Genomic DNA, 27521 nt, shown 5'->3' with positions numbered 1-27521 from the left:
AGACCATTGGAAGCAGGTGAACGGTAATTTCATATCAGCAAAATATCAAAATCGGCTACATCGCCTGTACGGATAATTTTTGAAAATGAAGAGAAAATTAGATCATCGTTGGCAACAACCACTACGACCTCTGCTCCAAGAATTACCCGTTCGAGAAACACCGTGTTAGACGAAATAAAGAAAAAAAGGTTTTCTTATTGGATTGATGATGAAGTTGAACGCAACGTGCCATTAAGCCAGCCTTTTACAACGGAAAAATCAAGACATTTTTATTCATAATCAAAATGGAAAAGGTAATAGTGAAAATTTCGTAGCTAGTCGAGGGTGGTTTCATCGTTTTGGAAACCGAAGCAATATTCATAACTTTGAGATTACCGAGAAGGCAGCAAGTGGTGATAACGCAGCCCCTGCTGCATTTACGGCAAAATTCAAAGAAGTCATTGAACAAGGTAATTGTCCTCCTGAATTAGTTTGTAATGTTGACGAAACGGACCTTTCTGGAAAGACATGCCAAAATATACCTATTTATCCCGCAGAGAGGGGCGTGCGCCAGGATTTAAAGCTGCCAAAAGATTGATGAATACTTATTCTGGGTAGAAATGCTAATGGTGATTTAAAATTAAAACCTATGCCTGTGTATCATTCTAAGGCCCCAGAGGCAACGAGGGGAATTTCAAAATCATCTTCACCAGCAATTTTGGATCTTACAACATGCATCCCAGTAGAAGTTGTTTTCTTGCTACCAAATTCAACTTCATTAATCCAACCAATGGATCAACGAGTTATAGCAAATTTTAAAGCTTATTTTCTTCGACGGACATTTCAACCAATTAATGAAACCGATGGAGAAAACAGAGAATCTATTTGGATACTTTTGGAAAAACTATAATATCGCGAATGCTGTAGATGAGATCAATTTTCCTGGAATGAGGTAACGGAGAAATGTCTAAAAGGAGTGTGGAAGAATGTGCGACGGAGGTCGACGAAGGATGTTGATGAAAGCGAGTCCGCTATTGACGCCAACGAAATCGTCAACTTAGTTAAGGAAAACGGGCGCACAAGATATTGCTGAATTGCCTCAAGTTGCATCTGGTGATGGCTTTTCCAATGAGGATCTTGGAGGATGAGCGGAACAACAAGCGATTAAGGAGGATGAAAGCGCCGTTCCTCTTTGTGAAGATGATGAGCACGAGAAACTTTCGACTGATTTTATGGAAAAAAATTTAGCCGCTATTACTGATATTGTTGACCAGTTAGTAGAAAATGATAAAAATGTTTGCACAAGCTCAAAAGCTAGATGAAGTGCTCTGGATGCTATCGACAGCTGCTTAATGAACGAAACAGAAAAAGGCGAACGACGTTAGATGACTTCTTGGCAAAAAAACCAAAAATACCTACTGAAGTAGAATCTTCATCTCGTTCATAACCTCCTCTTCTTCGAACTCTGTTTTTGACTTTATTTTTGATTTACAATAAAAAAGACAATAATTAACTTAATATTACCGATTGTTCGTTTAGTCAAAAAGGGTTTAGCAAAAAATCTAAGAAAATAAAAGATAAAAATACAGATTAAGTAGTTTTAACCTTTATGTTGCACTTATCCCTATTATTTAAATGTTAAAATAAGCTCGTTTAACGCTATTTCACTTAACGCTTGATCCTGTCGGCGCGCACCCCCCGCGCGAGGCGGGGTCTTACTCTATGTATTTCCATACAAGAATTTCTCATACGAGAAATCCGCTACTAAATCAGGGATTAATCCTGAAAACATCGATATTTAATACTAAAAAGGTCACAATGAGATCATCAAACATGGCACTATCGAGTAAAAACGTATGTACGTGATTTAAGTAGTGAATGCCAGATAAAAATTGCAGTCCTTGACCAATCTTAGTCCAGAAAACATACTGTGTATGGCAACGTAAATAATTACAATTAATATAAATTGAAATCTATGTAAAACATGTATATAAAATAAATGAAAACAAAACAGTAATTAAATAGCTATAAGTCCGTCGTGGCTATCCCTAACACTATGGTTATTTCTAACGTGGGAACTTAGATTTCCGCTCTGCACGAAGGCTTTTTCGCAGAAATGGCACTTGAAGGGTTTTTCATCGGTGTGAAGTCGAATGTGATTGTTCAGATTTCCCGACTGCGTGAAAGCTCTGTCACAGTGAGGACATTTAAAGGGTTTTTCACCCGTGTGTGTTCTAATGTGATTGACCAAGTTGCAACTCTGAGAAAACGATTTGTTGCACACCTCGCACACGTACGGTTTGTCCCCCGTGTGGGTCCTCATGTGGATTTGCAAATTACTTTGGCTGTTAAAGGCCTTATTACAAAACTCACAGATCAAACCCGAACAAGCTTCCTGGTTTTGCATTATTTCGTGTTTCAGGAGATGCGTCTTCATTCTCCTGAAGTATTTTTTACATATTGGGCATTTTTCCAGGGGGCTGCTTTTCCTCTTCGCATACGGTTCAGTCATTGCCTCATCTTTAGGTATCAGTCTTACAGGGGTTTTACTGCTGGCGGCTCTCGCAGCAACGCCATTATTTCGTTTTCTCAATTTGCAATCTTCCTTTGGTTCGCTACAGTAATCGTGCCCATTTAATTTTATCTTAAAAGAGGACCTCACCACCCTCTTCTTTGAAAGACCTTTGTTTACTGGACATATTGTAATCTCTGGACTTTCAGAGGACACATCTTTTTCTAATTTTATATAGGAATCTGACATTTCCAATCTCGGTGGCATCTGAAATAATGATTGTAAAAATCTCAACGTCCCCAGGCTTTCCTTTTTGATCATACCGGGTGTTTCTAAAAGACCCCCCCCCCCTCCCTCCCTCCCTCCCTCCCTCCCTCCTCCCTTCTAAGGCTTCGATGAAGTTGGAAAAAAAACAATTACAGTGAAAGTCGCGAATAATGACGTCGGTTAAAAGGGCAAGTCGCAATTAGCGACGGGCATTCGAAGTTTTGGGCAGGTTTGCATTTACTCCCTTGTAAAAAAGCCTGCAATACGCCATTTTCTTCGTTTTACAAACGAAATTTAGGCGTCGGTGGTAACGACGAAGTTGCTTTTAACGCCTGCAAAAAGGAGATTTTTGGCGGTTCGGTACCCGGGCATAACGACGCTACGGGACGTACAGTGCGGCAACTTTAACTGGAATAAAGTCGGTACCTGCAAGGTGTTCGATTTTCAGCAAAATTGCTTAAACACGTCAATTTTTACTTTAGCCGATGCACTTTCTGGCAGTGTTCTGATGCTACCAATGTCAATCCCTTAGCTAAGGTGTCAGTTACCCTTAAAAGTTTAAACGGAGAAGGGGTTCAAGTGATATATCATTTTAAAGATTTTTTCGACCTGACTTTACCTGACACGTCACTTTCCATCATCGAGCAAAATAACACGAAAAATTAAGAAAATTTTAAACGATCGAATTATTATTTCCTTTAACAGAGCGACTGTTTGAAATGTTCAGCGTCGACTTGTTGGCAGAGCCCTAAACGGCGATAAAACTCATCTCTCACATCTTCTAAAATATTTAGAGTGATTTGCCTAATTTCTTGTCTTATACGTCCTTAAACTCCGTCGATATTATGTGGTTTCGTATTGCAAACCTTTGATTTCGGTTATCTCAATAAAAAAAAAAAATCGAGAGGAGCGAGATCTGGAGATCTCGGCGGCCATTTTATTGAGTCTCCTCTTTCTATCCACCGATCTGGAAAAGTTTCATCTAGGTATAAGCGAACATTCCGACCAAAACGTGGTGGTGCTCAGTTATCTTCTGACCGAATCGGTTCGTCCGGCATGTCTAGATTTACTGCACTAGGAAATAAATTAGATAATGTAGGAACTAGTTGGTCTTCGATAAATTCCAAACATCGTTGACTGTTTAAATTTTCGTGGAAAAATATTGGTCCTAATGTTCGGTTCCCTGTGATTCCCGCCCAAACATTTGTTTTCGCCGGGTACTGCCTGCGACCTTCTCGCACCCGGCATTCACTGCAGCAGCAATATCGACAATTTTGTTTATTGTCATGTCTATTTAACGTAAAAGTTGCCGTCTCAGTAAACAAAACCTATTCCATAGATATTTTTAATTACCGAACGGCATTCATAATCCATTCGCAAAATTCGGTACGTCGATCCCCATCATCCTCAAACCGTTCTTGATGTATTTGCATTTCATAAAGCCGGACATTTGCATTTTTCAGTATTTTCAAAACGGGTGTATGACTGATTAAATTTTCACGAGCTATCTGCAGGGCTGGTGCAATCAGGTTTTCTTCTAATGCCAAGAGTGCATTAAATTTTCTATCGTCACCAATTATTTGCGGTCTGTTCCGTGGGACATTTCTCACACGACCGCGATTTTTACTTTGTTTTTTTTCTATTTTACTTATGGTCCCTTGATCAGTGATGACGAATCGGGCTACTTTTGTCGAAATAATCGAACAATCTCGTTTTGTGTTCGGACTCTCTCGGATCATTGTTAAAATATCGATTTCATGATTATTCGCAATTCGACAACTTACGCGAAATGCTTCTTTTCCGCATTAAACGAAATGAACTAAATTTTGTATTGAAGGAACGCTCAGATTATTGAGGTGTTTCAGAAATACTTCGTGAAAAAAGGTTACAAGTAAATCGACGACATTTAAGCACAGAAACAATTTATTTTTAGTATTATTTTGCTTTATTTTCAAAAATGATATATCACTTGAACCCCCTTTGCATTCAAACTTTTAAGGGTGTCGTCCCGGTTAAGGGGGTGACGTCTGTAGCATCAGAGTGCTACCAAAGGCGCATTGGCTTACATAAAAACTGACGTTTTTAAACAACTTTGCTAAAAATCGAATGCGTTGTAAATACCGAATTTATTACTGTACACCGTAGTATAGTAATCGTAGTATAAAGTCGATACTACTGGCATTCTTTGAAAAGTCATTCAAAGAGCGACTCTAGCGATCTTCAATGGCTAAGCGCGTTCGGCGGCTTTATAGACAAATCCCGGAAAATGTCTTTTTAATGTATCCACATACTGGACACGCCCATGTATGGTTGTGGTTTTTCTGCGATTTGTATGTAAAACTGATAAAACGACGCTTTTTTGCAAGTCTCGGTCTCTTGTTTAGGAATTTCTAATTGAACGGTGGCAGTGTCGATTTTACATTGCAATGACGAGCCCCAACAACTATACATATGATGGGACGCATAATAGTTTTTAAAGTTATCAACATTTTAAAGCAAATGATGATTAATATCTTCGAACGAGTTACATTTTGAAAATGGTTATACAGGGCGTAAACAACTGGCGAAAACCAATTTAACGAAATTACCGTTAAACACCAAATGCAACAAACTTTAAGGAATATTGCATGTAACCTGCGACAACAATATAGCAACAAATAAAAAATATAGTTCACTAGAAAACCAGCAGTCTTAATAATGATACACATGCAGGGCGTAATTTAAGTGATGTCATTAGTTTATGAAAAAATGTTCATGTAAACGTATGTCCCAGCTTGCATCATTTTCAAGATACTGGGTGTCAAAGTTTTATTAAAAAAACGAGTTTTTATTAATTATTCAAAAAGCTATGCGCCGATTCCGATGAAACTTGGCATGTTCGTTTGCGCTAAAACGGGGCTACCTTCAATGTTATTACATTTTAAATAACAATTCCAGTGGCGTCGCACATATTTACCTGACTAATGTGACTATTGCACGCCACCGTTTTTTCCTGAATTTGATATTCGCATCAGACTAAACAATTAAAAATACAACTTTCTTGTCATTTGACTTTTTTCGTAACTCACTTAATTTTTGGTATTTTTATGATTTTTTAATTATTTAAGATGAAAACAAGTTTGAATAATCAAGAAAAACTCGATTTTTCAATAAAAATTTGAAATTCAGTATCTCGAAAATGGTGCCAGTTAGGACACACGTTTATATGAACATTTTCTCGTAAAATATGACAGGGAATCATCCCTTAAGTTTTCGATTCTACACTTGTAAATAAACTATATAATGTGCAACAACCCACTTCATTTTGCTTATGTGCCCAACAATTTCTCGCATCCCTTTGAAGACAGTCCAAAAGTAAAGCAACAAAATTATATTTTCACTCCCTATTAGTGGCCAGTGCATTTCTGAATCTGCACCCCGGCTATTTTTGTTCGATTTAGTGGTAAATAATGCCTTAAGGTCGCAGTTTATCGATAGAAGATAGAATAGAATAGAAAGATCCGAAATTCGATCATTCCTCAGTGGTGGTCGGGTATAAACTAAATAATAACATAAATACGGACCAATTGCAACTGAATTGAAGTATTGTCTCTCGTACAATCAAAGGTTTTTCAATTCGTGGAACCGTTGTGAACAGACCAAAATCTGGACAGCCAAGCAAAACCGGCCAAAGAAATGGACAAAATTATCGAAAATTTGTCCCGAGATGATCCATTTCTGGATACTGTTTCTGGTACTGGATGTGGAAACAAAGTTGTTTCTGTTAGTCCTGCTCGAAGAAGTGTGCCAGAACTTACCCTATTTGGAAGAAAACCGACCAAAAAATCATTTGTTTCTGCGAAAAATAGATGACTTCGGCTGAAATTCGCTCAAGAGCACATTGATAGGACAATGGAAAAATGGAAAACAGTGCCTTTATCCGACGAAAGCAAATGCAACTTGCATTCAAGTGGTGGTATTTGCTGGATACGTCGTGCTGTTAACAAGGAGTTTGATCCAAAATACGCTCGTTGCAGCGTGAAACATGGAGGAGGAAATGTGATGGCGCGGGGATGTTTTTCGGGAACTAGGGTGGATCCACTGATTAAAATTGATGGGGTAATGGACCGATTTCAATATTCACGAATTATGAGACACAATGGTGCCGTCCGCCGAAGAAGATTTGCCATTGTCGGGGGAATTCCGACGCGACAATGGCCCTAAGCACACTGCTAAGATAGTAAAATAATTTTTTGACGACTAGAACACTCGTGTAATGAAATGGCCTGCGTAGGGCCCAGACCGAAACCCCGTAGAGAACATCTGGGAAATCGTTGACCGTAAAGCGAGGGAGAAAAACCCACAAAAATTTGAAAATTGTGACCAGCTTTTTGGCGTCATCATTCGAGCCAGGAATTCCATTCCAGAATCAACCCTTACGAGTTTACTGGAATCTATGAGTCGTAAATCTGCTGAAGTGAAAAAAAAAGTTTATGCTATAAAATATTAGATATAATCTAAATCTAAATTCATTTCGTTATGTTGCTTCATTTTTGAATCCTTTGTCAGAAATGTTTTATAATTTAAACTGGAGGTGTTACTTTTATTTCAAATTTTGTTGACTATTATTATTTGTTAATAAATTCATTCGACTTAGTAATAAAATTTCAAGAACCGTTCAACAATTCTAAAGATATTACATATTATTTTATTTGTTGCTTTACTTTTGACTGACCCTGTATATTGGGACGTAACACATTTTAGCTCCAATTAATACCTGTCAACACTGTCTTTCGCTTTCATGACCGCTTGGATTCCTGCAGGTATACTTGTTACCAATTTGTCACAAGATTCAGATGTAAGAGGTGTCCTTTAATGGATAATTTTCGAGCTCCAAGGCTCCTTTAAGGATTATTTCTTAGATAACTCGCCATTTTATGCCGAGCACATTCAATTACGTTCAAATCAGGGCTGCTCGAAGGCCAAGTGATTACATTAATATTATTTTCGCCAAACCGTTGCTTTGTCGAACGGGCAATATGACAAGAAACGTCGTCGTATTGGAAAATTGAATTTAGGTCACAGTACCGCCGACGTATGCTCGTAAGCAATTCGTTTCGTCGTACCTGTCCGTAGTTCTCAGTACTTATTGTACCCTTTATAAACTCCGTCTGACCGAATCCCTTAGCAGACGTGCATCCCCAGATCATTAGTCCTTTGGCAAAATTCACGGTTCGTTTTAAGCAGCCTTTGTGAAAGGTCTCTTGTCCTTTACTCATATCTCTAATACAGACGTCTTCGAGCTCAACGCTAAAGATCATTTTCTTCGAATTCTCGTAAGCCCACAAATCTTTTACTTTTGCCCGAGTAAATCGATTCTTTTTTTTTTTGGGGGGGGTGGGGAGTAGTTCCCAAAAGAAGTTTTTCTTTGGCCTAACGAAAATTAAATAAAGCATTTAAAAATCAACGTACTTTGTAGAATCTAAGTCCGGACTTGTTTGTCCATGTTCGACACCATTCTCTAGATAAATTTAAATCACATTTGTCGTTCCGTCGAGCACTGATTTCACGCAAAGTGCTCCGTCTCTGTTTGTATATTTTCACTAATGCCCGTCGATCTCTTTCTTTAACAATCCGACAACGACCAGTACTGCTACATTTAATTTCAATAGTACCGCAGTCGTTACGGTACTTTACAATATTCCCAACTGATCACTATGACAATTTCAAGTCCTCTGCTATTTCTTTAAAGTGATTTTCCTTTAATACGGCGAGAAATTACAATTTCTCTTAATTTCTGGGAAATAAGCACTCATCGAACTACATTTGAGAATTTTTCAAAACTTTGGGCTTTCAAGTGACGATGAGTGATATACACTTAAGACAATGAGAGAGGTCAAAGTTAAGTCATCGCACCCTACTTAGCTAATTTATTAAGGAGTTCCAATGTACAGGGTGTTAATTAAGTACACAGACTTATTTCTTTAGAAATAAATCTTTTACCGGTTTTATCACAAAGAATTCCTATAAATGTGGGTCCGCAACGTGTTCGTTGAAGAACTAGGGGGTGTTGAAATTTAATTAATTTATTATTATATATAATTATTTCATTATTAACATTTTTTTAAATCTTCTCGGGCAGAGGTGTAATAATTGGGCAAAATCGTAAATGTATAGAAAATAATATATAACAAATGTATAGAAGTCGAAGATGGTCATTTCCAACAACTATTGTATTGTAATTTCGGTAATTTCAATTATTTTTGTTAAGTTTATATTATTTTTACATGTATAATATTATAAATAATATATATAATTGTTAAAAATTTTACCGAAATCATGTTAATTGCAAACCCATTTATCTCCAAAACGGTTACTTCTGCAGACATTTTCCAAGAGCACTCTTATTCAATGGAAATAAATGTACGATAAGCCTATTAGTATAAAAGTGGCATACAGTGTTGTTCAAAAACATTAGGGCCAATTAAAATGTGATGGAATCCTACATATGGCGCCATCTGTCAGTACTAAAAAAATTGAGACAATATTTGAATTTTGCGCCATAAAACCCCTCTGTATACCAAAGTTTGTACGATTATTGCACCCCTGTTCGAAAAAAAAAATAAAAAACAAATTAAATATGAAATTTCAACATCCTCTACTTCTCAAATGAAGACATTGTCGACCTACATTCATAGGGATATTTGTAGTAAAGTGAGTTAAGATTCCTTCCGCGAAATAAGTGCAAGTACCTATTAAGCACCCTGTATATGCACTTATCAAGCACAATCTACATTATTTCTTAAAGCTGGTCACCTTTGGTTTTAAACAGTAATTTCGTTAAATTAGTTTGCACTAGTTGTTTACGCACTCTATAAGCATTTTGAAAATATAATTCGTTCAATCATATTAACAATTGTTTACTCTAAATTTTTGTTAAATATCAAGATTATGATGGGTTCCGATATATAATTATTAGGGCTCGTACTATAAATATACAAAAAAATCAATCTCTGTGAACCATTTACCCTCGCTAAGCAACTGAAACTGCGACAAAGGGGTTTGTTGACTTAAGCCATAGAATCTGAATTTTTTATGTATCGATATTTTCATTTATGTTTTGTGTGGGTAAATGTCTCAGAGAATTTAACTTTTTATGGAAGAGTGTAGAGAGAATGCAAATTATCGAGAAAATTCCTGAATTAGGAACGAGGACTATGTACGTTAGAAGCTGTGTTCATTGTACATACTCAGCTTTTTCGTGTTATTGTAATTTTATTGTGTTAAAAACAAGACTTCACAAAAAAGAGAAGTTTTGCCCATTTAAGAGGAGAATGTAATTTTTAAACTTGAAGCAGGTGAAAGCAACAGTACCACTGTAAATGAGGTACAATTGGACCCAGTTACGCAATAAGGAACCAACCGAAAAATTTTTAAAATATGAGATAACTATGCCAGGCGTAATTAATTTTGTGCATTAAACTATTTGCAATAAAGAACTAGAAATTCAGATCAGTCGCAGTGAAATGTGCGCAATAGATCTGTCTTGGAAAATTCACAAAAAAAACGAAAAAGTTTTGCAATAAAAAAAACAAAAACGCTTAGATTTGTATGGCGTAAATGTTTCGCTGGTTATTAACATTTAACAGGAATCAAAGTTATCTGAGTATTTTATGCGAATTTATCTATTGAATTTTTGACAAATGCGTAACATAATTGCATTTTTGTAGGTGTCAAATTTGTTATTCACGCTCTTGGAAAGAAAAAAATTACATCAAGTTTAACGTTTATGTTAGCGAGCGAATAGAATTTTCCATTTTACACACTCATATATATTTTTTTTAATTGCGAAAAAAAATATGCAGGTTAGTATTATTATTTTTATTTTTCTATTATACAGTATGATAAGTAGGTACTTATTTTTTTAACATAGCATGCATTTTGAAGAATGGAAAACGTTATTACAGTAACAGTAGATACGGGAGCATAAGAAAATATGCCGAAAAAAGGTAATGTTTTTTATGAAGATTCCGGTGATTCCATTGAGGACAAAATCTACCAGCCTGACTCCGGAGACGTTTCATCAAACACAGATGCGGAAGACAATCCTGTCAAAGGGCGACCTAGGACGGGAAGAAAAAGGAAATATCCGGAACGAGGCAAAAAAACAAGAAAAAATAACACTAACAGCAATAAGGATTATCAATCAGCAAAAGGAAAACTTGTGAAGGCAAAGAAATTTTTTGAATTTGTACGTAAATGTGCTAAAAAAAAAAAAAAATGCCATGAAAGAGTACCTGTGGAAGATCGGCGGAATTTTTTCGATCATCACTGGAACTTGGCAGATTATAGTGTGCAAACTGCGTTCGTAACAACATGTGTAAGAGAAGAGCTAGTGAAAAGAGAAGTTGTCAATGCAGTTAACTCTCAATAGCGACAATTCTCAAAACGATTTAATATAAAAACAAATAGCAGCCTGCGGAGACATATTTGTCAGAGCTTTGCACGTGTCAACAAAACGAACCTTACGAAAGCACGAAACTTAACAGTACTCGATCGGCGTGGTGTAAGTGGTGGGCACAACATAATGTCAATGGAGCAGAAAGATGCTGTTGTCACGCATATATATACAAATTTCCACGACATGAGTTTCATTACTACAGGACAAAGAAAAAACGAATTTTTAGAAAAAGGTACCTACACTGCCAGTTTTTTATCACACAAAAAGATATTTTTAACAGTTTAATTTGAGAATAAAAAAGCCTAAGGAGGACACATGCAACAAATGCGACGATTAAAAGGTGAAAATTGATGCTTTAACTGAAGGAGAAGAGAAGAACCAAGTTTTTGCTGAGCACAATGCGCAGTTAGAGGAAGTAGAAAATGGTAGAAAAATGATGAATGATGACCTCAAAACAGATGATGAAAAAACCTAGATGATCACTTTTGACATGCAGAAAACACTTCCATTGCCTAGATTAAGAACATATATTATTTTCTATAAAAGACAGTTATGGTTGCATAACTGTGGAGTTTATGCGGGAGGTACAAAAAACTCTACTTTCCATGTATAGATTGAAGGGGAAGCAGGCGGGGGTGCCCAGGAAGTAAGTTCCTGTTTGAAAAAAGTACATTGTTGAAGGGAGCATTCCTGAAACTGTAGAAACTTCGATTTCGTGGAGTGATCCATGCGGCGGTCAGAATCGTGATATGAAAATGGTTCTACTTTTAAAATGCATTTTTGAGAAATTGGCAGGTAAAAACAGTTATTTCAAAATTTGTAGCGTCCGGACACAGTTTTTTACCTGGCGATAGTGACTTTGGTGACGTTGAATGTGCTATCAAGGAGCAAAGTACAAACCCTTCTCCTCAAGATTACATACATATTATGAAAACTTGCAGGAAAAGGCGTTCTATCAACGTTCCCAAAATGGAAAAAGAAAACGTCGATGGGGAAAAAGTTGCTTTTCAGAAAAAATTAGTCGGCTACATACTAGAGTTGCCATGGTTGTTAAAGAAAAAAATCATAGAATTTACGTAAAGAGAACTCATAACGACATTGGAGAGTACAAAGAAATAAACATAAAAAAATGAAGAGGAAGACGACCAGATGCAAATAGGCGTTATTTTTCAAAATTTCTAGAACGGCTGGTGGCCGAACTAAAATCAAAGAATACTAAAAGCTATATGCATCTGATTCCACTAGTAGACCATCCATTTTATACAAATCTCATTGGCGACCGAACGATAGGAGGAGATATCGATGGGTACTATGGCAATATTGCTTTGAACTGCAACCACAAGAAATATCTCAAATTCCGATTAAGCAACAAGGAACCAACTGTTTTTTTGTTTTTTTTTAAATATTAGTTTTGTTAACATTAGATCTACCCGAAAGTTCTATCCGATAATTTCGTTTCAAGTTTAAACATGCATGCGCACACGCCCTTGAGCCATGTACGGCCGCGTTTCTTTATGACTGCATGTACGCACGTGTTTCCTTCGAAATTAATTACGGCAAAGATATCTCACGTCATTATTAATCTAGACGCGATCGCGAAAACACGGGTACGAATAAAGTTCATTTGAGGCACTCTATGCTGTATGAATTCCAATGGGGTGGAAATGCTACCGAAGCATGTCGAAATTTAGTGAAAGGTTTTGGAGGAGATGCTGTTTCGGAAAGGACATGCAGGAGAGACGGTTCGAAAAATTTGAAACAGGCGATTTCGGTCTTGGTGATGAGGCACGCTCTGGGCGGCCATCTCTCATCGATGACGATATTGAAGAGATCATGATACGCCAAGATACTTTTCTAAGAACGTCGGAGATCGCGGATCGCCCAACAAACCATTCCGGACCATATTCGGAAGCTAGGATTGGTCTATAAATATTCCAGATGGGTGCCTCATGAGTTGAGTGACATAAATTCGCATGACCGCATCGTCATATGCACGTCTCTGCTTGCTCGGAACAAAAGTGAAGCTTTCTTGGACCGAATGATGATGAAAAGTGGATTACGTGTGGAAATATCGTAAGGAAAAGGGCGTACTGAAATCCCGGACAACTCACCCCCTCCACTCCTAAACCTGGATTGAGCCTTTAAAACGAGAATGCTGTGCGCATGGTGGGGAATCCAAGGACCAATCCATTACGAGCTTTTGAAACCCAACGAAAAGCTCAATTCGGAGAAATACTGTTGGCAAATGGATGAATTAAGGAAAGCACTCCAAGAAAAGATGGACGATGGAGATGTTCAACGGGAAGCATATCATGTTGCACCACGACGATGCCAGACCACGTGCAACTTTGGCGACTCGCCAGAAAATCGCAGAGCTAGGCCGGGAAATTCTCTCGCATCCACCATACTCCCCAGACCTTGCACCCTCTGATTGTCACTTGTACCTTTGTTTGCAACATTTTTTAGCGGGGAAAAAGTTCAAAAGGGAAGATGTCAAAGCAGCACTTCTTGAGTTTTTCGTCTCCGAAGACAGGGCGTTCTTCAAAAATGGGTTTTACAAATTGCCATCGCTGTGGCGAGGAGTCATAAACAATAATGGAAATTATATCGTACAGTAAATATTGTTAGATGGATAAAAAAACTGCAAAATTTCCCTCTTCATACTCGGACAGAACTTTCCGGCAGACCCAATATAATTTCATTCATATATTCGATGTTTTGACAGTAAATAATTTTTCATAAAAAAACAGATAGTTTTTTTTAAATAACCCGAAACGATTCTAATGCTGGTTGGATCTTCATTACATAACAGGGTCCGATTTCGGCTGTTAATACGATTTGGAAGAACCGAGAAAATATCAACAATGCGTTTGACGGAAATTTGTTGCCAAAAGATAAAAAAACTGGACTTATCCAATCATGGGGATATTGATTAGCCATTTTTTAAGTGATTTGAAAGCAAAAAAGTAAGGGATCAGCAATCGGTACCCCAATACTGCAAGCAAAAACGGAACCGTTTGCCAAAATAATGAATAAAGATCCAGAATATATCGTTAACAGTCAAAAATTTTGATTAAAATTTTGGATTTTGAGTTTCCGATGGTCATGACGTTGTATAGGGAAAAATCAGTGATGACGCTGTTAGTGTTCAAGATGCAGAGACAGGAAACTGGCTCAAAACTATGCGGCCAGGAGTTCGGAATTATTACCAGAACGACGAGGAAATAGTTAACTTTGCTGTTGGTATCAACATGACAAGATTGCAAAAACCTCAGTTGATTGCTGTTCAAAAATCAAAACAACCTCGCTGTTTCAAGAATAATAAGTCTTCATCTATGTATCATGTACCTGTCTAGGTCATACATGTCTAATAAAAAAATCCTGGATGACGTCAGACCTGTTTATCAACAATTTTTTTGGGGGGGGGGGGGGGGGGCTGAATTAAAAAAAAGAAAAAAAAATGCTCTTGGTAGACGATCGGTCAGAGCACTTAAAAATATCGAGAGCAATACAGACATTTTGTGAGAGATAGAGAACATTAACGTTTAACATCTCCCACCGAATATCACATCAATCCTGCAATCGGTTTTCCAGGGTATCATGAGATCAATGAAAGTCAATTTTAGAAAACTCCGGGTAGTGAATTGAAAAAAAATCGTCAAAACAGAGAATGTGCTATGAATTTTTTGGGCCCAACATCATCGATTTCTAAGCTTCGAACAGGGTACCACCCGAAACAAAAACGAATTACTTCGACACGCAGGTGGTTAGCAACCAGCACCAGTAGCTGACGACTTTGAAGAAGAGGACGAGCTTCCTTTAGCTGAGGTGGCAGGAAAGATAAATAGTGATTTTGAAACCGAAGATGATGTGCCTCTCGCTGTGATAAAAGGAGACCTTGCATTGTCACATGAATTATGGACTGATTTTGTAAATGTTGACCTCCACTTGGAAACAAGCGGTGCTTTATCTGACGAATAAATACAAGAGAAGTGCTCACAATTCAAGGTATCTAATATGAAATTGATGAAGACTGACGGTGGTGAGGATTTTATGCCACCATCAAGCCTTAGGAGCTGTAAAATCTGAGAACGGTTTTACGCTATGGAGTGGTTTCAACGAGAAAGAGCTTCCAAATGAAATTGGTTCCATAGAGATAAAAAAAAATTTAATTGATGTATTTTATCCTACGTTGCAAAGGGCAAACAAAAATTTCTGAATATTTGAATAAATAATATGTTTTTACCATATATACATAAATATAAATAAGATAGAAGTTATATTAAATTATTCAGGTTTTTCATTATTTATCTGGTATAGTTTTGAATTTTTAAAATAAATTTTTGCGCTTTTTTCATGTCTCTTTAGTAGTAAAAAAACAAGGCTACATATATCGACGACCGGGTAAAACGACCCTTTTCACCCGGGCCCCTCATCGTCGTTATATTCGACTTTCACTGTATTTTATTTGCTTGTGGAGCCAACCAAGAAATTCTTTTTTCACAATTTTGTCACCCAAATATTTTTCATTACGGTGATGGAAATGAGAGGTTTGAATCGTTCTAACAGTCGCAAATGGATCAAAATGATTCGTCTCCTGTTTTAAGAAAGAAAAATTAAACTGTTAAGAAAATTGTATGCCTCCAACGCTTGGATCGGTTTGAGGGGGGGGGGACGGGGGACGATCTTTCACAAACGGCAGGTAAGGAAATTCATTATGAATCTTATAAATACTTACATGCAAACTCAAATATACTGCTCACACGTTAATTAATAACTAAAGTTCGTATGCACTAAGCCAAGCAGGTGTAAAAGAAATACTAAGGGATAAAAATGGGGATTTAAATACCCACAAATAAAGTACACAAAGTGAATACGCAATAATCCCAAGGGTTAAAATGTATTATAGTCGCAATGTTATTAAATTATAACCCGAGTTGCTACTTTTCTAGGATTAGCTACTTTTCTAAGATTATTATCTATTTTCTATGGTTATAAACTAAATTCAGCCAATACAGTGCCAATAATGCTATATTACTCGTCTCAGAGATCCTGCCATTTGAGCATGTGTTGCATACACATGAATCGAGTCTAGGGACAATGGCGAAAAAGCAGAACAAATTATTTATTGCCTTAGGAAAGCCCTTTGTTCATTAATAAATACACTGGCCGTCATCAGTTCAGTACTCAAAGATATAAAAAATGTGCAGGCCGGCGATAACATAAGGGACATATACAGGGTTCGCCATTACTCCGGCCTTGGTTCCTGGTGCCTTTGTATAAATATCAATATGAAATGTTTAGTACAGTACTCATTTATATTGGAAAGCTGCAATGATTTAATAATATTTTTGTTTATACAGAGTGTTCCGTTTCCGCTGGGCAGCATAAAGTTATAACTTTTTAAATAGCAACCCATAATTTTTTTATGCCATTTGATGAAACATTAATTTAGAAGGTAAATACATTAAACATTTTTTAAATTATGGTTACGGGATGGTGTTGGTATTGACTTGGTAGAACTGGTCTCGTTGACTCCCGTGACAGGGTTCTTCAGCTTATAGAGGTTCTCCAAGCAGGAGCCGTTGCACCAAGTTTCGACTCACGCGAAATAATGCTCGTCCGTGTACTTAAGGTGTCATTCAAAGTTTCTTGATTGAAGAATTTATCGATGTTTTACCCTGGCCAGTGCAGCCTCCGGATTTAAGCCCTATCGAGCATCTTCGTGATATGATTCAGCGACGGGTCGTATCCGGAAATAGTAATACACGGGAACAGTTTGTTTTATGCCCACAGAAAGACAGGACAGGAATTTATTAAAGTGATTTCCATGTGCTCATCGTGAGTGTCGGTAGATGATGCAGAATCGTATTTAACAGTAGAGAAGGCCACACTATTTATTACCACCCCCGTTCCAAAATAAGTGTCCGATTTCAGTTTATTTAATGGATTATGAAAGTAGTGAAATCACATATGCCAATAGTTATTTAGTTAATTTCGATATGGTAAAGATTACCCAACAAGTGAAAAAACCAAATTTGGATAATAAAAAACGTCAAGGGGTCCCACGATCTTAACTAAAATCCTGCCACAAAGGTGAACTACAACATGGCGCCATTAAGCGTATCAGTCAGGATTTTCCCGTTTCCTGAAAAACCATTAACCGTATTTGGAATAGAGCAAAAACATGTTATGATTCTAGATCTTCAGTAGCTTTGATGGAATCTAAGAAAGAAGGAAATTCGGGAAGAAAACGCGAAAATCGGAAATCTACCCTCAATAAATTGCGTGAAATTTCTCTAACACAAAGGTCACCATTTCGTCATCTATGTGCCAACGTTGGCGAATCACTAGGAACTATGTATCGTATCTTAAAACAAGGAGTTGTGGAAAGAATTTCCAGTACCTTAAAACCTTTATTGCACGATGAGAGCCAGAAGAGCAAGTTGACCCATGCTTTCAGTATGTTGTCCGACATGTGACAATGAATGATTCTACTTAACAAAGGCGAAAACTAACTTTTATGTTACTCCTAATGGGGAAATACCAATTCGATCTTGCAAAAGTAAAACATTTTTTGACATAAATTTGTTTCTTGCCGCTGTTGCACGACCGCCGAACGATCCTCACGAAAAAAAACTGATTTTCATGGAAAAATTGGTATTCAGACCTTTGTGGAGCAAGAACAAGCATAAAGCGACTCACGAAATCGTCGAAGTGATACTTTAGTGACGACACCCGTCGGAATCACACGATCAGTGTGTAAGGGAACAATTATGGAAAAATTAACGATAAAGGAAAAATGGTCCATCGGGAGTCAAACCACGCCAATCAAAATCCAGCGAAATAGTGCTAGGTCACATTGCAAAGTTGATGATGAGGATGTTGTTCGCGCCGGTACTGAAAACGACTGGAACATCAGAATGGTCCGTTAGCCACCAAACAGTCCCGATTTTAATGTTCTAGATTTGTTTTTTTTTTAACGCCATTCAATCATTTCAACACAAAGAGTCTTCATCCAGTATTGATGAATTCATTGCGGCCGTGTATAAAGGATGAAACGAAATAACCGCGGTAAAACTTGACGATGTTTTCATTATATCTCAAAAGTGTATAGAATTGACCATGCTTCAAAAGGTGGCAACGATTATGGGCTTCCTCACGTGAACAATGATAAATTGCGTTGGCAGGAAACATCGTTAAGCAATGTGGTTTATTCCGAAACGGCAATTCAACTAACACGTCGGGAACGTAATCGTTTATAGTCAATTTGTTCAACTTTTAATTAACTGATTAATCTGTCAAATATTCTTCGTAAGAGTTAATTTTCGAAAGAATTCTAAGTCATGTTACATTTCACTTGCGAAAATGCACGTTATACAGGATGTCCCAGTTGTAAATGTAGTAAATTCAATCAGGTACTCTACATTGAAAAATAAGTGAAGTTTGTTATGTAAATTATATACCAAAAATGCTTCGTTACGAAAGTACAGGGCGTTCAAGTTTTATTGGAAAATCACAAATTCTTGAATATGTCCGAAACCGTTTGGGATATTTTAATGAAATTTTGTAGATTTTGGCAGTTAATAGCACCGCGTATTTTACGATAAAATTATTGCTTTTGGTTCTTCCAGTGAGGTGCGTATGGGCAAGCCGCTTGTTATTTTAAAAAAGAAAAAAATTATACGCCACTGGTTTTTTAAGTTATAAATTATTTTTGAATTTCCTGTTCAATAAGAAAGAAAAAAGATCTCTTGACTTTTCCTTGTGCGACGTTTTCAAAACAAGAAAATAAAGGCCATTTCCATGTTTCTCCTTTACTACCGCCTGTGTTTTTCTCATTTCAGTGTTTTAACCGGAGAACGGCAATGGACGTTCTTACCAAAGTTGTTCAAAGTGTCCACCATTCTATTGAATACACAATCGAGGTCTTTGAATAATCGACTAATTTACACTCGTACTTTCGTAACGAAGCATTTTTGGCCCATAATTCACGTGACAAACTACACTTATTTTTCAATGTAGAATACATGGTGGAATTTACTAACTTCACGACCGGGACACCCTGTACATCCCTTTGCACATTTTTTTACGAAATTGAACGCTTATTTTGGAATTGGGAATTGTTTTGCATTTATTGAATTCATTGTGAAATTTGAAGTTTCGAAAATCCCATTTTGGCTTATGGGACATTTTTTCGTTTTTTGCTAGATTTGTTAATTCTTCTAAAACTTAATCGCTTCAATTAACTTACCAAAGATGTTAGAAAAACTCCTTATAAGAGTTTTGGTTTTCGTACGAAAATAAATAATTTGTTGTGGTTTTTTGTCGTTATACCTAGACTCCATCGATATGTGTGGAATAGGAGAGACTCCATCAATTTGTGGTTACGTTATAGATTGTTACTTCCCACACCAAATTGGTAGGTGTGAAGAATGGGTAAATTGAAGTTTGCATGGCAAATCTCTGTAACTATACGAGATAGAGGAAAATTCGAAGTTCTTTGCTAAAAAACTGGCAAAAACGAACTTTTGTCTCTTTCTACAACCGACAAGGCGGTCAAAATTTTCAATCGGCCAGCTAGACATTGCGCTCAAAAAAGTCGTCAAAAATGCCCCCCGTTCGTTTCTCTTCTATCTCCTGCAGGCACCGAGATTTCCCACGTAAACATTGAAATTTGTCCACCCCGTACTTATCTCCCTCAAAATATCAACACCAATTAGTCAAATTACGTATTTAAACATATCTACCAGACCCCGGAATAAATGAAACTTGACATACCATGTTCTTTAAAAACTTTAAATGACTCGCGAATTGGTCCGCTGCAGACAGTTGGGTTTTACGTATAAAGGGGCGTTTTCTACTCAAATTCAATAACCGGAAAAACTGAAAAAACGAATAATGTTAAGCATTCAAAATTGGAATATCCGCACAATAAGCCGGGTAATTCACAATCAATGTGCAACAATATAACAGCATATTCTATGGCGTGGGATATGGAAAATAAACTGTCCACAAGCTCTTAATTATCAGAAATACCTCTCATGCAAGGTTGACCGTGTAAGTAATGGGTGCCATTAAAGACATAACCTGGCAGCCGGACTAGAATGGATCATCAGGGTGCTCAATAACAAATAAATACCATATATGGACAAATCAATAGGAGAAATAGGTAATGTGTACATTTGCCACAGTAGTACGAACAGTGCAGTTGCACGGTGAATCTTTTAAGGGTTTGAGATCCCATTCCAAGTTAATTAACCGTAATAACTCTTTAGCTTTTAGGCTGAAATTAAAATACCTCCGAAAGGCCCTAATCACCTAGTAATTGTTATTTAAACTATTTACGAGTAGAAAGCGAAGCTGAGGACATTTATTTGATAAACTGTGTGGTACTTCTTTTCGGCCGCGGTACGTACATTTTGCGCACAAATGATGAATGAACATTTGCAAGCAAATCTGACCGATGGCCATTCGACTGGTTCCAATTGATTATTATACAGGGTGGCCCATTGAAAACGAAACAGAGGCATTTGCGGGTACTTAGAAATGTATATTTGAAAAATGCTCGGATACGTAAACTTTATATTCGAGGGGGACACATTATAAACGTATACTCGCTCCTTTCACTTCAACACCCTAGCCGGGGTGAGTTAAACCCTTAAAATCTTAAATGGAAAGTATGGTCGAGTAGCACCTTGTTTGAAAGGTCTTTCGATTCTCGTTATAATGATACCCAAGTCAACTAACTTTTATTTAGTAGTTTTCGAGAAATTTGGAAAAATGTGATTAAATTGCCAACAAGTGGAATGCTCTGTTAAAATCGTAAATTAGGAAAATTAATAGTAAAACATTAACAAAAGTTCTTTTAATTGATAAGATACTCAAACTGTTCACCATTAGCTTCCATACAGCAATACAAGTTCTGTTCAATACGAGTCCTAACATTTTGAAGCATCTGTGGAGTTATCAGATATTATATCCACATTATGCACGACGTGTTAGGGAGTTTTTGAACAGAGAGTTTCCAGAACAATGGATTGGGCGAAGAGGTCCTATAGAGTGGCCGGCTAGGTCTCCAGACTTGACTCCGTTAGACTTCTTCTTATGGGGCCATTTGAAAAGCAAGATCTACGCAACAGAACCGGAGTCTGTGGAAGAATTGCGACGACGAATTGTTAATGAATGCCGTCTGATAACTCCACAGATGCTTCAAAATGTTAGGACTCGTTTTGAACAGAACTTGTATTACTGTATGGAAGCTAATGGTGAACAGTTTGAGTATCTTATCAATTAAAAGAACTTTTGTTAGTTTTACTATTAATTTTCCTAATTTACGATTTTAACAGAGCATTCCACTTGTTGGCAATTTAATCACATTTTTCCAAATTTCTCGAAAACTACTGAATAAAAGTTAGTTAATTTGGGTATCATTATAACGAGAATCGAAAGACCTTTCAAACAAGATGCTACTCGACCATACTTTCCATTTAAGATTTTAAGGGTTTAACTCACCCCGGCTAGGGTATTGAAGTGAAAGGAGCGAGTATACGTTTATAATGTGTCCCCCTCGAATATAAAGTTTACGTGTCTGAGCATTTTTCAAATATACATTTCTAAGTACCCGCAAATGCCTCTGTTTCGTTTTCAATGGGCCACCCTGTATATTACTCATTTTTGGACAGAGTGATTATAAAAGAGCTTTTTCTACGGTTAACAGTTTACGAGATATTTTCAATGGCGAAATAGATGCCTGAAAAAATATATTATTTTCCAATTACTTCAGGGATCTCGGAACTTCTCTTCAATCTTACTGAGGCCACGAATTCTGCACAATTTTGCGTATGTAACCGAACATGTGTTTTCATTAATAAAGTAACTTCCCGATACCTTGAGATGTGTGACGGTCGTGCTACACTGATAAAAATTTGAAACGAGTGTCGTCACGTTACCTATCTCTCCTGCAAGTTTGTCTTAACCTTATTAAACAATATATTGCTGCAAAACACTAGAAATAAGAAAACTTGCAACGTTCAAGCAGCTGAAAACAGTGCCGTCCAAAACACAACTTTTCAAAGTAAACCCTTTCCACTGCAAAAAATTACTCAAAACTCCGAAATCAAGTACGATTTTTGAAATGATCAAAATTTCACAGGTGGGGCAAGTGTCCAATTAATTTATACAAAATGCAGGCGAGTTCACGTGCCATTCACAAGCTAAGAATGAAAACTATGCAGGACAATTGGAAATCACAAGGTAGAATTAGGTGGCCAACACCTGGTTGAACCGTCTAGTGACGTCAACCTAAATTAATATTGAAATTAACGCAATATGATCAAACCGATGGAGGTATAAAAAAGTTCGCAAAAAAATTGAAAATTCGACACCCTGTATGTACCGGATGTTTCACTGCATTATATCACAAATTTAGAGGGTGAGCCTGCGTTCTTTCGCATTAATAGGAGTGCCGCGAACCGGAGTTTTAAGGTGGCCTCATAAAAAAATCTAAACTACTTAAATCAGACAATCGAGGAGGCCACTAGTGACTCATCTATTGTTGAATATTTGGCTTAAACGATCTCCGGCCTGTGCCGGTAGACCCAAGTGTCGTGGTGCACCGGCGCGCAAGAACTAATGGGTTGTTCGATGATAAATGTCGTATTTTTTACGTTTTTTCAAAGTGAATACACTTATATTAATAATAAATATTAATCAATGGTGTAGGGGCCATCTTGGTGGTCGACCTCTTGCCATCTTTCGGCAAGTTGGAAAATTCCGCGTTCGAAAAAGCCTTGATTTTTAGAAGTGAAAAATTGATTTAACTCATTCTTAACGAAATTTTTACCATTCAAACGATTTTGAGGAGAACGAAACAAATAGTAATCTGATGGCGCCAAGTCAGGTCTGTATGGTGGATGAGGTATCAGTTCCCAATTTAGTTCCAATAATTTTTGACGCCTTATTAAATACGTACGGGGTCTAGCGTTATCATGATAGGACAGTACCCCTTTGCGATTGGCGAGTTCAGGACGTTTCCTTTTGATTTCTTCGTCCAATTTCGATAGCTGACGACAGTAAACATTTGAATCAATAGTTTGGTTTCTCGGAAGCAGTTCAAAATAAAGAATGCCCTTGTAGTCCCACCACACAGATAGCGAAATCTTCTTTTGATGAATATTGGCTTTAGATGTCGATTGCGCAGGTTTATCCTGTTTGGTCCTACGTTATCGTGAACAATCCATTTTTCATCGCCCGTTATGACTCTTTTTAAAAGTGAGTCGTTTTGGTTGCGATTCAGCAAAGAATCGCACATGTTAATGCGTCGGGTGAGGTGAATTTCCTTCAATTCGTCAGGAACCCAAACATCCAATTTGCCAACGTACCCGAACTTTTTTAAATGCAGAGAAACGGTTGAATTCGACATGTTCAACTTTTCTGCCATCTCTCGAGTTGTCATGCGCCGATTAGCTTCGATTAAGGCCTTTATTTTATCGTTATCAATGGCGATTGGGCGTCCAGCGTGTGGTGCACCTTGGACATTAAAATTTCCGGAACGAAGGCGAGAAAACCAACGCTGGCACTGGCGTTCAGTAAGGCAGTTCTCACCATGAACTTCACACAATTTCCTCTGGGCTTGTACTGCATTTTTGCCCTTTCGAAAGTAAAATAATTAAATGTGTCGATAATGCTCGCTTTGATTGTCCATCTTCAACTTAAATTTTCGACAACTTCTTGTTTGCTAATCACGTTCAATTTTCAATTGAAAAAAGCCTAAAACATAACCTTTAAAACGGCATATGATAATATAAGCGACGAGATCACTATTACTCGATGTGTATAAATTGAGCCATCTATGAGAGTAAAACGACATTAATTATCGAACAACCCGGTATATGTGATTTCTAATTAAAACCGGCACTTCTTCCATCAATAAAGGCAATTTCTCTTCAATAAATTTCCAGTAAGTGTTTCCATTTAAGGCTGACAGAAAAATGGTCCAATTAAGTAATCTCCAATAATTCAAGCAAAGATATTTAGAGCAGATTGCTCTCGACGTTGAGATTGTTGAGTTGCATGCGGATTTTATGCGATCGCCGGTGATTATTGTTAAAATTTCTTTTCGAGTTACACGAAAAACTAGCTTCGCACGTAAACGATATTTGGCAATTAAAATGGACATTTAGGGCAACCTTCCATAAAGGATTGGCGAAACTTACCTCCCACATGGAAAGTCTGGAGAAGTGACCCTTAGAATCCTTGAATGTGGCGAGGGTACAACAAAAAGTCGTGCAAAATCCTGCAAACTTGAATTAAAAATCTCGTCTTTAAATTTAGGGAAATGCGAAGAGCTGCGTTTTATATTTTTCCATAAACACGGTTAACGTCTTGAACAATATTCAAGAGGCATTTTTTCAGGGAAATATGAAACATTAAGAAAAGTATTTTTATTAAAAGGAAAACAGTGCCGTGTGATATTTTTCATTTAAAATGTTCAGGGCACAACAATGGGAACGCCACTTGAGAAATTAAAAACATTGTTTTCCTTTTAAAATATGTGCGCCTACACCTATTTTATGTTCCCAAATTTTCATAAAAATATTTAATATCTGAAAAGATTTTTAGGGAAAAGCTCAGACAAAAATTTTATGGCTCTATATTTCAGACAGGAAGTAAAAAACGAACCCATATTCGAACGAACTTTTTTCCGTAAAATTGTCCACAGACTCACCCTTAAATTTTTGACCACTACAGTCCAATCACAATAGTGTGAACACCAAAAAAAAACGTGAGTATTTCATACCAAGGTGAATGTTCACAGAAAAGGGAGTGTGATTAAATGAAGTTTATTGATGAACACCAACTCAAATTATACATATCAAAGATGATTTAAAGACGAAAGTAATCAGTAATTTTTTTCCTGCCGTTTTTTTTTAAGAACTTTTTGCCATTCTTGCTTGACCGAAAATCCTTTTAAATACGATTATTTCGCTTATATTTATTGAATTCTGACTCGACCATACAATGATCATATTTAATGACATTCAAAAGACATCCAGCCTGTTGTCCGGGCAGCTGGGTGATGTAGTATTTGCCTACTACATCTATCCACTAAAAACTTCGGGATTTCACTTACAGCCTTCACCGTCCCGAAACTGTCCCGCGAGATAAACGTCGATGACGACGGACATTTCGGTGTTTCAGTGTCGAAACGTTTCCGACACGGTACCTTTAAAATTGATTTTAATTCGGTAGAAAAGAAAGGATTAATTTAATTTTCCCCTGCACTTTTTGCGAGTTCTTCTCTCACATTGAAGCCAGATTTTTTTTTATATTGCTGACCAGGTTTTTTCTACCCCCTTCCTGCAGTGCCCTTTATATTTAGCGAACTAACGGCGTCATAATGACTAATTTTCTCAATATATGGACCACTTTCATCCTCATTGTCGCTTTCATCTGAATAAATAAATCATCCAAACCAACAACTGCCACCTCACTTTTAGTCCAATCTTTCACATTTGTAATACTGTATTCAGTCCAGAGTAACAGTTTATCATTACGTTGGCGAATTTTTTCTTTAATTTGCCCATTTTGGTTTCAGCATTTACAGGACGATATTTGCTTCTGATCAGTATATTTACATACACAACTAATCATACACGCACGACATGCTAAATACTTCGAGGCACGCAAAAAGGGACTTTCCGCACTGGTAATCAAGCAAAAACTGAGACAGATGTACAATAAATGTTTACAGTATCAAAAAATTAAGCTCCTCACACTATACGGCGTTCAATATAAATAATTTCGTGTTCACATCACCGAGCCGTTCATATTAACGCATGTTCACGCTAACGCGATTGGACTGTATTAGGAAACAACCTGTGTATTGAAAACTGGTAATTTTCTTATAAGGCAAAGTTAGCCTTATTATAATATTTTTGCAGGAAGGATATAAGAATGAAGACCCCAGTGTTTAAGTAGATATAAAAAGCAGTCAAGTTGAATTTTTTAGTTGAAATATGGGTGTACTAAACAAAACTAGGTTTCTTTTATATATTTTGAGCACCCTATTCATTAAATTTAGTCAAATGAATGTAAGAGCACTGATGACTATTTTTTGAGCTCGTGAGGAAGTTGAAGTAATCATCTATGTTGATATCTTGCATCATTTGAGGTGTCTTGTGAGGGGCCTACTAGTACTTTTGGCAATTTGCTGCTATGCAGCTTATTAATATACACCGAATTTTTAACACCGGGCAAATAGTTTCTCACAAAGCTGTCATTTCAGATAGAGTTCAAAGCCCTTTGAATCCAGAAAATCCCACAAAATGCGCCACGGTTCGCAAGGCTAGGCATCACTGTGATACCTTGCTGTATCAAGAACCTACTAAGTGGCATCTGTTAAATGCCACACCATGTGCAACATGTCAACTACTGGATATGAATCTGCAGTGTGACATTTGTTCCACATTCAAGTCAACAGTTTTTTCTTTGCAGTGAAAAGGCTTATAGATTACATTATTTGCTTAATTTGCATGTCCAGTAAGTTTGAGAAATTTTTACTTAGAGAATAAAACAGAACCCTACGAGGATAATTCAGTTAATTTCACAAAGAATTTATCCAGGTACTTTTTGAGGAATATTATGAGTAAACCATTTTTTAAATTATCTCAACTTCTTTCTAACCTGAATTAACCAGGCGCTCTCTTTCCTATGTTCAAATCATACTGAATTTACAAATTAAGCCCATGATCTGGCAGCACAAATGATATGCATAGTAGGGCGTTACTTACATGATCCTCCTCATCCTCCTGGCTGTTTATTATTACCATAGGTTCAATTGGATGATTAAAATCATCTCCTTCATAACCAACAGAATCCATATCTACTGTGAAAGAAAAAGAAGATTCAAAAGCACATTTTCAATACAAACATATACTTCCTAATAGAATACAGATGAGAAAATATGAAAAAAAATGCAAAAAAAATACAAATAGAGAATAGTAGATTGAGGATATGTTTACAAACATCTTCAAATTAACGGCCATGGTAGATGCAAAATACACAATGGGAATCAACAGGAATTATTATAAACTTACCTTATTCAGTACAAATGTGTATAAGGTTTATTGTTTTCTGTGAAATCAAAACTGAAAGTCACTTATTAACTTAGGTAAAACAGCGGTAAAAAAAAAATAGAAGAGTGAATTCAAGCATCAAACACCCCGACACTTCGAACCCAACTAAAACCAAAAGACAAATCAAAAAGTTGAAACCAGAGACAATTCAAGTTTAGGGACACATGACATATGACGTTGTGAA

At 36.9% G+C, this 27521-nt stretch overlaps 1 protein-coding gene across 3 annotated transcripts; it reads right to left on the bottom strand.

Annotated features, from left to right (window-relative positions):
- Positions 1-38: 38 nt before the first annotated feature.
- Positions 39-27437, bottom strand: LOC136343165 (zinc finger protein 239-like). Of its 3 annotated transcripts, none has more exons than XM_066289696.1 (4): positions 27299-27437; positions 26993-27087; positions 19980-20084; positions 39-2758 (listed from the first exon to the last, which is right to left on the bottom strand). In XM_066289696.1, exons 2-4 carry the CDS (start codon positions 27080-27082, stop codon positions 1997-1999), a joined length of 957 nt encoding a protein of 318 aa, XP_066145793.1. In that variant the 5' UTR covers positions 27083-27087; positions 27299-27437; the 3' UTR covers positions 39-1996. The 3 variants fall into 3 exon arrangements, with proteins under 3 accessions (XP_066145793.1, XP_066145792.1, XP_066145794.1); XM_066289695.1 differs by having other exon boundaries at positions 26993-27084; XM_066289697.1 differs by lacking the exon at positions 19980-20084 and having other exon boundaries at positions 26993-27084.
- Positions 27438-27521: the final 84 nt, after the last annotated feature.

The sequence above is a fragment of the Euwallacea fornicatus genome, chromosome 13 (genome assembly GCF_040115645.1).
Source record: "Euwallacea fornicatus isolate EFF26 chromosome 13, ASM4011564v1, whole genome shotgun sequence".
NCBI classification, from domain to species: Eukaryota; Metazoa; Arthropoda; class Insecta; order Coleoptera; family Curculionidae; genus Euwallacea; species Euwallacea fornicatus.
Note: the sequence above shows the minus strand (reverse complement) of the source record. Positions and strands in the feature narration are given on the sequence as shown.